Below are 11,598 nucleotides of genomic sequence, written 5' to 3' on the forward strand. Positions count from 1 at the left end.
GATAATTTTTTCATCTTAATTTTGGTTTGTAAATTTGACGGTTCAGAGATATCCACATAAAATAGGTTTAAAAGTTAAAAAATTTAATTTAATTGGTAAAATTTTGATGGACTAACGAATTTATTTATAGATGGTAATCTATTTTGTCACTAGTTTAAAACAATGTCATTCGATTAAGATTTGTGATCAAAATTACATTATTTTTAATTGGTGTGAACATGTTAAAATTTTGACTTAATAATAACTTTTTAACTTTTTAAATTTTCCAAATTTAATAAAATTAATATTTATTATTTACAAAGTTATATAATTCTTTTAAAAAAATATTATAAAACGTATAATTTAGTCATTTACATCAATTTATATTTTTATGTCCTTTTCATATATTTTATATTGTATTCATTTGTCTTTTTTATTAGTTTCTTATTAAGAGAAATTGATGTAATTTATTTATTATTATAATTATTATAATTTTTATTTATTTTATATGTTAATAATTAAATACAATAATAATTTTAATTTTAGTATTATAAATTATAACATTTATATTTAAAAATATTGTATCCATTATTTAATTATTTTTTATTACAATCGGCTCAATTATGATAAACAATTCAATAAAAACGATCTTTGTTGAATAAAGATAAGTATGATTTTAGAATATTAATTTAATCTAAGAGGTAAGAAAAAAAAAATCTGATTTTATAACCACTAGGATTACATCTAGATCTTGTATACTAACATTTATGATATTTATAAGAATTTTGCCTAACAAGGATTTTCACTAAAAAATTAGTTCTTTTATTACGTGAAATTAATTTTAAACTTTACAAAGTTTGTGGTTTAATTTTTTAATGCATATATATCTATACAAAACATTCAACAAAAGAATTTTATATGACAAACTATAAAAAATAAAAATTTTACACCGATATTAAAAATTCATCCAATCAATAGATTCGAATTTAAAATCTATCCCTAATTAATATTTCAAATATTTATATAGATATCAGAATTCAATTATTGAAAAATCGAATTTTCAACTGTGTTACTTTTATAATTTTTATTTTGAAATTTTTTCATTTTCTTTTAAATAAAAATAATAATAAAAATTTTCTTTTCAACTTTCCAAAATAATAAAATTATATATTTAAAATATACTTATAATTCAAAATTTATTTTAAATAAGTTTTTATAAAATCAATATTTATACATTTATATTTAATTAAAAAGATATTAAATATCATGTAAATTTTGAAAATTATTAAACTTGTAAAATAAATAAAAGAAATAACTAAAAATACATTAAAAATGAATTAATTTAATTTGGGGCTAGCCCCATCCTAACCCTACCCCAGCCCACTTTGTGTGGGGCTTTAGGGGTTGGAGCTTTTAAAAAACCTCCTGTTAAGTGGACTAGAAAATTGAGGCTTGATTTTATTTACTGGACTCATCTTTGGCTCGAGAAGACATCTCGAAAGTGAATGCTCAAAATAGAGTCATTTGATTCCAAAAGGAAATATAGAATGCAAAGAATCACAGTCCAATTCGTTTATTCATTGAAACAACACAAGAAACACACAAGCACGAAACATAACAGAATATCAAAACACTGAACATGTGAAACATCAAGAACAAACTGTATTATTAACGAGAAAAGAAAAATTACAAAAATTGTACCGAATACATGCTCAATCAGAGTCACGCGGCTGTCACCACCGTGATGTGCGCTCTAAAAGCAAAGAGAACGGAATCCTACTCTATAGAAAGTGGAAAATAACCCTAATCTACAGAGCTTAGAACTATGAACAGAAAATGTATCTCAAAGTGTGCAAAAGTATATGTTTACAAGATGAAAGCCCTTTTTATAGGGTCAGAAAAACAAAAGAAAACGAAAGAGGGAAAAGGAAAGGGGAAAAAGAAAAAAATGGGAGATGGAGAACCTTGCTGTGATGCTTCGAGCTCTCACGTGGCAGCTCCGGTCAGCTCTTCTTTCACACTGGTCATCTTCTTCAACACGTGTGCAACTTCGGTGGAGTGGCACGAACCTCAGGTAAGTGATGTGTTCCTCTTCTTCAGCTCTCACTCTGCCCTAGCTTTGGGTTTTGCTTTCCCTTTCTCCAAATGAAGTGCTCCAGCAAAGAACCCCTAAGGCAACAGTGCACCAAAACGCACCACATCACTAATTGGATTTCAGCCCACCAGCGTTTACAACAACAGTCCTCCCAAAACGCAGTCGTTTCACTCAAGTTTAGCTGAGCGTTTTGATTAAGTGGGCTTCCAATCAGCAGCCAATCCATTGTGAAATCAGCACTCCAATTAAAATGTGCAGCCAGTCCATTCCAATGCTTGCAATAGCAGCGTTCCAGCAGTAGTTTCCAGCAATTTGAGCACCCAATCCAACCCAAATGCCTTTCATTGTACATTGCACCAACGGCCCAATTGCTTTGCATCTGTAACCCAATTTTTAGGACCTTTCTGCAATAAGAAGAAAATGAATTAATGCCCAAAAAAAATAAAAGAAATATTTCTGCAATTCAAAAATTAAAAGAAAAAGTAAAGAAAAAAGATTTTCATTAGAAGATTTTCTCTAAAAAAATATTAATATCCTAATTATTTACAAATGCTAAAAATTACCCCTAAAAACCTAATTTTAACTAGAATTTTATAAAACTAAAGGATTAAGAGAAAAACATAAAACTAGCCTAATTCTAAGAAATTAAAAACTAAAGAAATCTAAGAAATGATTTTTAACAGAGAAAAATATGTAAATCTAGAGTGTTATCACACCCCCACACTTAGACAACTGCCCTCCTGGGCAGGGACAACTAAAAATAAAAGGCAAAAGCAAGAGACTCTATCTAAAAAGAAAAGACTAAAGACACACAACAAGGAACACTAGACTCTTATCACATTCAACTCAACTCTGCTAATTACACAACTACCAGCTATTTTTCTCTAATCAGAACTGCACAAACAGAATCACCAACTCTAAATCTAAGTTTCAGTAACTCTAGCAAGTAAACAACAGTTAAATTCGACCAAACCAAACAGAAAGATACAATTCAGAGAAGTAGCAGCCCAAATTCAACCTCACAGGATAAAGTGTTTCTCTCAAAGCACTCAAGTACTTAGGTCAGCCTGTGTTTCACTCCACATAACATGATAGACCACAATTCACAACTTTGGAAAAATTCTAATTGACACTGCTTCAATCAAGATAACTCTAGATCACTAGGACTTTCATGGCTTGTAATGTAATGGAGGATGGAAAGGCTAGATGTATGGGAAATAAAAGCAGAAACTGGAATGGATAAGAGAAATGTGAAAGAGGACAAATAGAACTCACTGCAGGTATTGCATTCTTTTCTTGGCCATAATCTCTTTTTTTTTTTCTCAGGTCTTTTTCTCAATCAATTTTCTCTTTTTCTCTTTTCCAGACCTTTTTCTTCTATTTTTCAGATTAGATTTTTTTTTTTTTAGAGCTCTTTTCTTTTCAATCTCACCTCTGACCTTACTCTTTTCTGCTTTCTGAGTTCTAAATTCTCCTTACTTCTCACACATCTCTCAAGGTTGTTTATTGATGGGGGAAATGGTTTATAATGGATGGAAAGCAAAGAAAAAGGCTAAGGCTCAAATGAGGGTACAATGGAAAGAAATGTGAATGGGAAGAAGAAAGAAGGCCTACATCATTTATTAAGTTCTACCAAGATCAAGCACATCAAAGAGAATTAATACAAAATCAGAACTATGACTATACATGCATGCATTCACACTAGAAAGAAAAAATTGGCCCAAAACTCTCCAGGGTTAAAGATTTGTAAAAAATGGAATTGCTACTCTCTATCATGCAAAACCTGCTTATTTAGACTGAACTAACTGCAAAAACTACTGCTAGAGCTACATCTACTCAAATCTAGAGCTAAAGACACTGTTGGCAATCTATCTTAAAGAAATAAAGCTAAGAAGTTAAGTAAGTCAGCAAAAAGTTAAGTAAAATGTGAAATAGAATCTAGAAATACCTGCACAACATTACCTAAAGCTATTTACAACCTAGACAAAGTAAAACTAAACAGAATGCAACCAGAAAGAATCTCAACTAAAGCTCTACAAAGTAAAACAGCAAAAGAGACATCTAAAGCAGAATGATATTAAGCTAACAAATCCTAATTACAAGCCTGGAAAGAAAACAGCAAAAGAAGAAAGAAAGAACTCTAAACATAACCTAAACCAACTCCCATCTAAAACGCTTCTAAAACAGAAAGACAGTAAAAGGAAAAAACAATCAAAGAGTTAACTCTGAACCTAGCTAAACTAAAACAGACTCGAATTTAAAAGAGAAAAAAAAAACTAAGAAAATCATAACAGTAACAATGAATGGAAGAGATCCTAGAAAATTACTGAAAACCAGAACAGGACTCAGAAATTAAAATCTCAGAACAGAACCTATAAGGTAAAATAAAACTGAAACAAATGCTAAAACAGAAATTAAAGAGTATCTAATTCGTGAAATAGAAGGCAAGAATATAAGCAGAGAAAGGAAATTCTAATATGAATTCTAATTACAGAAACTATAAGCAAAAATAAAGTCTAATCCTACAGCCTAAAACATATTCTAAAAGCATAAAAAACTAAGTATTGACAAACTAAATTCAGAAAATTTTACAAACAGTAGCAGAAAGAAAATAGAAACTAATTATGAAAAGAAAATCCTAATTGAAAACTTGAAACAAAGCATGAAACTAATCAAGAGCTTAAAACAGAACAAGTAACTACAAAGGAGGAGAAAATAATAGAAATAAGCAAAGAAAAAGGGACCTAAAAGAAGTTCTTTAACAAAAAAAAAAAAACAGTAAAAGAACCTAAGCTAAAACAACATAAACCAGAAAATGAATGAACTTTAAAAGACCTAAGAACTATTATCAACAAAACTAACAACTAAACTAAAACAGATCAGTAACAAGAGTAAGTATTTACAGACTAAAGAAAGAATAGTAAACTACTCTAGGGATTTATAAACCAAACCAGACCTAAACTAAGAGAAAAACAGTTCAGAAAAAAAATACCCCTATTTTATTACTAAAACAGATACTAAACACATCTATCAAAGTAAAAGCAAAAATTTTAACTACAACCCCTCACCCCCACACTTAAGAGGCACATTGCCCTCAATGTGTGAGTGAGTAAGGTTTTCTAATCAACAAAAACATACTCAAATCAAACGGCAACAAATATGTACAAGAATAGAAACTGAAAAACACAAAAAGAACAACAACTGAACAAGAATAGAAACAAGACTAAAAAGTAAAACTATAAAACTAAAGAGGAAAAGAACTTATTCAGATTGGCCACAAATCAAAGTTAATTCGTTTTATTTTTATGAAAAACAACATATTATCTATCCTACTATTTATTATGCTACTTAAAGCTATGTAAACTACTATAAAAGACCTGTAACTACTATTTAAAAGAAGGGAAAAGAAAGAGCTTATTGGATTTTCTCCATTGTGCTCAGCTCCTTTGTGTATTGTCTCCATGGCTGCATTGAAGTTCTCCTGCTTAGGCATTTGTTGCAGTAACTGCAGTTCTCCATTCAAATTTTTCAATTGCTTCTGCACGTTCAAGACTCCTTTAGCAATATTGACACCATCTATTGCCTCCACCAGGGTTGCCTTTGTCTCTGCAGCTTCCTCTTTGTTTAATTCTGCAATGCCATCACTGAATTCGAAGTCAGCATGTGTCTCCATCATAACCTGTGTATTTACATTACAGTCATTCAGCAGGTTCTCAAACAGGTTATCAGAAAACAATGACTTAAATTCAGAGCACCTATCAGTAGGTATCTTTACATTATGCACAACAGAAATTTCATCAAGCAATTTAAAATGCTTAGAAGTATCAGGCACATCAGGTAAAGCATGCAAGACATGAAAACGAGTGTGCATTTCAGCTATACCAGTAGAAGGATTAAAGTCAGATTCAACCTGGACTGGTTCCTCAAAAATGACCTCACTAGCATCTATCAAATCAGCAGCTAAATGAACACCTACTGTGAAGCTATCATCAACTGGAATAATGTCAAAACCAGTGCATAACTCTGAAACAGCATAAGGCATGTCAATATTTTCAATGGAAAAGGCTGAATCTAAAATATGAGTGTGTGCAGGCATAACAGGAACATAATCTAGAGTAGGTTCTATGGGTTCAACTTTAAACAGATCCAAAGCATTAAATTCATATTGAACCTTAGAGAACTCTATGGGAATGCTAAGTTCAGAATAAACCTGTGTTCTCTGATCACTAGCTACCTCATCAGGGTCATTTCCATCCAGCTTGAACATAATGATCTCTTCCTTGGCACCTGCAAAATAGTTAGAAGCAGAACATATGGCAGAACTGATTTCTTCACAAATTTCACAACCACCCCCAAGGCATGTACAACCAGTGAGTTTTTCATTACTCAGTTCTAAAGAGTTTAAGAACCCAGCAAACTCAAGTTCAAGTTCTAATCCTAAATCAGCACAAGCATTTTCAAAATCAACCATATCAACTTTCACATCATCAAAAACTACATATCTATCATCATGAGCATCTGATTCATCATCAAGAAGTGCATTTAAATCTGTGCAATCATAAAAAGCAGTAGATGCAGGTATATGAACTCTATCAATGGAAAATGCTAATTTTATGATATTAGAATGATCAAAGCAAGGACTAAAATCAACAACTTCTACAGGCACATCATGCATATGATCAAACACATTGAAATCATTTTCAGGCTCACACACATCAGCATCAAAATCCATTTCATAGTACTGAAGCACCAAAACATGGTCAGCAGCTTCCCTCATTTTTTTCAAATACTCTTTGGACTTTCTGAAATCAGTTTGTACTTTCAACACAGTAGATTCAACTTTTAAATCAGCAGTACAATCAATTTCCTTGAAACAAGAATGAGGTTCGATACTATCACCATCATAATACACATTTTCACTTAATTGAGCACTAGCAGTGGTAAAATCAGATATAGGAACAACAACAAAACTATTACAATCATGAATCACAGCCAACTCCCTAAAACCATCAACTAGCTTTTCAAAATGAGTATCAGTGTAATTATGGTCATAAGGTTCACATACACATTCAGAAATATCAACAGATGCACTCATACAATCATCACTCATCAGAGAATTGGAATTATCATCATCAAAATTTAAAGTAGAATGTGAATCAATGAAAGAAGGATTAGAGTATACAGTTACAGAGGTGGTTGGACACTCAATCTCTTGAAACTCTGCGGCAGCAGCTACCATTAGTGGTGCTTCATTGGTTGATGCCTCTTTCTCTCCTTCAACTCTCTCAATCAGCTTGTTGACAGCAGCAGCTAACTGAACCACTTGAGTAGTCAGTCCTTGAAGTTCAGATGCTGGAATCCCCTGCTGCTGATCACATAATGGATCTTGCCATGGCTGTACTGATTGGAATTCCTCTTGCTCTGGTGCATCATAATGGAAAAAAGATGGCTGCCGTGGCTGTTCCGACAGGAAATTCTCTTGCTCTGGTTCAGCATATTGGTCCCAGTATACGTGTGGCAGCTGCTGCTGCACTTGCAAGGGTGGTTGCTCATGATATGGTTGAAAACAATGTGGTGGTTGCTGCTGGAAAGCTTGATTGGCTGGCTGCATAAAAACCTCAGGAATAGGCTCATAAAACATGTCAAATCTTGGTGGTTGAGCATTATAAGGAAATGAGAAATTACCATATGCAGAGGAGTGATCCATGCTTAACAATTGCTCACAAGATAAAAACCAATCAGACCAATAAAGCCTCTATCACAGAATTCAACAAAAGAATTGAAAGAAAAGAAAATCTATACAAGCTATATTCACAATTTCTACTCTGCAGAACAGATCCTAATATACAAAAATGAAAACAAAACAAACAGATCCTAAACTAAAAAGGAACATATATGAACACAAAACAGAAATAAAATCAAGAAAACAAACCTAAACAAGACTAACCTAACACTCTAAGACTTAACTCGCCGAGTCCCGGCAACGGCGCCATTTGTTAAACTGATTTTTTTTCGCCTAAAATCAGAACAAACTAAGTTTCCCCACTAATGAAGTATAGGGACAACCTAGGTATCAATCCAAAGACTCGGCTAAAATTAAGCTTAAAGTGTAGAATTAATTCTTGTATTTTATTTACTAACTACTAACTCACAGGCGGGGAAACGGAATTAAAACAAAGAAAATTTAAAAGAAAACAGTAAAGAAACGAAAACTGTTTTAAAAAGAAAACAAGAAAAATAAAATGCAAGAAAATAAAACCTAAACTAAACTATAGAATCTATGTATAACAGAACAGAACCTAAACTAAAATGAGAACTGAATGCAATTAAAACTAACCTATGAATGCTAACAGTTAACAGCACAAGGAAAACAAAACTAAAACTGAACCTAATCTATATATCATCGAATAGAAAATAGGAGCAGAAATCATAATTGAAACAAAACAAGAACAATATAACAACACTGAAATTGAATTTAATCTGACAATTATGAAGCTTAACATCTCTCAAGAAGACCTCTTGATAAGTCATGCTCACTATGGAGTCACATTACATCCAAAACAGATGTAGAAATGCGGATATTTTCCTTCACAAATCTCAAATAAAATTCAATTCCAGATTTAAAATCACATACAAAAATAACAGAAGAAAAAGAATAAAAACACAAAACTGAATGAGTTTTTATTTACTGGACTCATCTTTGGCTCGAGAAGACATCTCGAAAGTGAATGCTCAAAATAGAGTCATTTGATTCCAAAAGGAAATATAGAATGCAAAGAATCACAGTCCAATTCGTTTATTCATTGAAACAACACAAGAAACACACAAGCACGAAACATAACAGAATATCAAAACACTGAACATGTGAAACATCAAGAACAAACTGTATTATTAACGAGAAAAGAAAAATTACAAAAATTGTACCGAATACATGCTCAATCAGAGTCACCGCGGCTGTCACCACCGTGATGTGCGCTCTAAAAGCAAAGAGAACGGAATCCTACTCTATAGAAAGTGGAAAATAACCCTAATCTACAGAGCTTAGAACTATGAACAGAAAATGTATCTCAAAGTGTGCAAAAGTATATGTTTACAAGGTGAAAGCCCCTTTTATAGGGTCAGAAAAACAAAAGAAAACGAAAGAGGGAAAAGGAAAGGGGAATAAGAAAAAAATGGGAGATGGAGAACCTTGCTGTGACGCTTCGAGCTCTCACGTGGCAGCTCCGGTCAGCTCTTCTTTCACACTGGTCATCTTCTTCAACACGTGTGCAACTTCGGTGGAGTGGCACGAACCTCAGGTAAGTGATGTGTTCCTCTTCTTCAGCTCTCACTCTGCCCTAGCTTTGGGTTTTGCTTTCCCTTTCTCCAAATGAAGTGCTCCAGCAAAGAACCCCTAAGGCAACAGTGCACCAAAACGCACCACATCACTAATTGGATTTCAGCCCACCAGCGTTTACAACAACAGTCCTCCCAAAACGCAGTCGTTTCACTCAAGTTTAGCTGAGCGTTTTGATTAAGTGGGCTTCCAATCAGCAGCCAATCCATTGTGAAATCAGCACTCCAATTAAAATGTGCAGCCAGTCCATTCCAATGCTTGCAATAGCAGCGTTCCAGCAGTAGTTTCCAGCAATTTGAGCACCCAATCCAACCCAAATGCCTTTCATTGTACATTGCACCAACGGCCCAATTGCTTTGCATCTGTAACCCAATTTTTAGGACCTTTATGCAATAAGAAGAAAATGAATTAATGCCCAAAAAAAATAAAAGAAATATTTCTGCAATTCAAAAATTAAAAGAAAAAGTAAAGAAAAAAGATTTTCATTAGAAGATTTTCTCTAAAAAAGTATTAATGTCCTAATTATTTACAAATGCTAAAAATTACCCCTAAAAACCTAATTTTAACTAGAATTTTATAAAACTAAAGGATTAAGAGAAAAATATAGTGAAAATCTAAAGGCTTTTAACATAGTGATCAGAGGGCTCTGCAAGGTCAACCGAGTTGCAGAAGCTGAAAAATTGTTGGATGAGGAGATTGTTGTAAAGGGCCTCTGTCCCTCAGTTGTGACTTACAGTCTGCTTATAGATAGTTGGTGCAAAAGTGGTTCTGTTGATAGGGCGATGTCTCTTCTGTCGAAAATGTCTGAAGAAGACAGGGAGCCCAATGTCGTCACTTACTCAACTTTGGTGGATGGGTTTTGCAGAGAAGAAAGGCCTGATGATGCACTCTTGGTTTGGAAAGAGATGGAAAGAAAAGGTTGTTCTCCTAATCGAGTTGCTTTTATGGCACTTATTTATGGTCTTTGCATTTGCAAGAGGCCATCTGCTGCACTCCATTATTTACGCGAGATGGAACAGAAAGAAATGAAGCCCGACTCGTTCATTTATATTGCATTGCTCAGTGCTTTTCTGTCTGATATGGACTTGGCCTCTGCATTTGAGATTTTTAAGGAGATGGTTTATTCAGGATTTTTCCCAGAATCCCATGATAAAAGTTACCCCGTTGTGATGGATGCAATAGACAAATTTTCCAAGGATCACAGAACATCCTCTGGTATGAAAGTTTTAAGTGAAGAGGGCAAACTTCCTACGCATTGCTTGATAAACGTCGGATTATAAAGGTTAATCAAATTGTTTATGCCACTGCCAAAGGAATGTTACATCGGACAAGTAAAAATTGAAGCATTTGAAAAGAAACAAATGTACACAAAAAGAAACGTATGCGACTCTCAGATAATTTGCCTACAAAAAGAACTTGAGCTCCGGAATTTTCAAAGATACACGTTACTTGATTTGGATCCTAAGAGAATACAAGAGAAAAAGAGACATAACAGCTGATCAAAGGAGCGCTATGTTGTTCTTCCGGTAGTCATGCGAAATCGTTTACAATGTATTGATATTTGGTTTTCTGTTGGACAAACACAACGAGAACTCGAAATTTTTTAAGATACACACACAGTGGCGAATTTTCTGTTATATTTTTTTTTTATAATACTTCATGTAAATGTGATTTTTCCCATTTCATTTTCTTCCTCAAGTTGACGTTTATTACTTTTTAATTTGAAAGTAAAAAAAAATTGTCCTTTCCTTTATCTAGCATGGATATTCAACTGATGGTGAGCTTAAACTGGGAAATTTTGAAATTTGAGGAACTATTACATGTCTGAATTTGAAAATGGATTGGCAAAATAGATTAGATTAAATAATCTAGAGAGATTACTAGAGTCATTTTCTTGTCATTGAAGTCATGAGTTAAGCTATCGTGTTCCACGTGACAACTAGATTTTCCAATAGAGTAAGGTAACTCAGAAGAAAAAGATATACTAGAGTTGTAGAAGTATTCTAACTATGTTTTGTTAAAATTTGATTGATTTGTTGGATTAATTTATATAACATTTAAAACACATTTTCTTAGAATTTGATTGATTTGCTTAGAGTATTTAAAACACTTTAATCTTCCATCATCACCACGTAGTGTAATTTTAAAAATCAATACACGTAGTGTAATTTTAAGTTATATAAACATG

General features: G+C 33.0%; 1 protein-coding gene across 4 annotated transcripts; it reads right to left on the reverse strand.

Annotated features, from left to right (window-relative positions):
- Nucleotides 1-1,621: 1,621 nt before the first annotated feature.
- Nucleotides 1,622-7,395, reverse strand: LOC148201412 (uncharacterized). Of its 4 annotated transcripts, XM_088108425.1 has the most exons (3): nucleotides 7,257-7,395; nucleotides 5,452-6,361; nucleotides 1,622-2,478 (listed from the first exon to the last, which is right to left on the reverse strand). In XM_088108425.1, exons 2-3 carry the CDS (start codon nucleotides 6,339-6,341, stop codon nucleotides 2,076-2,078), a joined length of 1,293 nt encoding a protein of 430 aa, XP_087964551.1. In that variant the 5' UTR covers nucleotides 6,342-6,361; nucleotides 7,257-7,395; the 3' UTR covers nucleotides 1,622-2,075. The 4 variants fall into 4 exon arrangements, with proteins under 4 accessions (XP_087964551.1, XP_087964550.1, XP_087964549.1 ...); XM_088108424.1 differs by lacking the exons at nucleotides 1,622-2,478; nucleotides 7,257-7,395 and having other exon boundaries at nucleotides 5,320-5,753; nucleotides 5,985-7,250; XM_088108426.1 differs by lacking the exons at nucleotides 1,622-2,478; nucleotides 7,257-7,395 and having other exon boundaries at nucleotides 5,585-5,753; nucleotides 5,957-7,250.
- Between the last annotated feature and the right edge of the window lie 4,203 nt (nucleotides 7,396-11,598).

The sequence above is a fragment of the Vigna umbellata genome, chromosome 3 (assembly GCF_029865625.1).
Source record: "Vigna umbellata cultivar VRB3 chromosome 3, Vumbellata_1.0, whole genome shotgun sequence".
Lineage (NCBI taxonomy): Eukaryota > Viridiplantae > Streptophyta > Magnoliopsida > Fabales > Fabaceae > Vigna > Vigna umbellata.

Excerpts from the sequence above, each read along its gene's own strand:
- LOC148201412 (XM_088108423.1), bottom strand. The coding sequence starts at position 7,184 with ATGAGTGATGATTGTATGAGTGCATCTGTTGATATTTCTGAATGTGTA.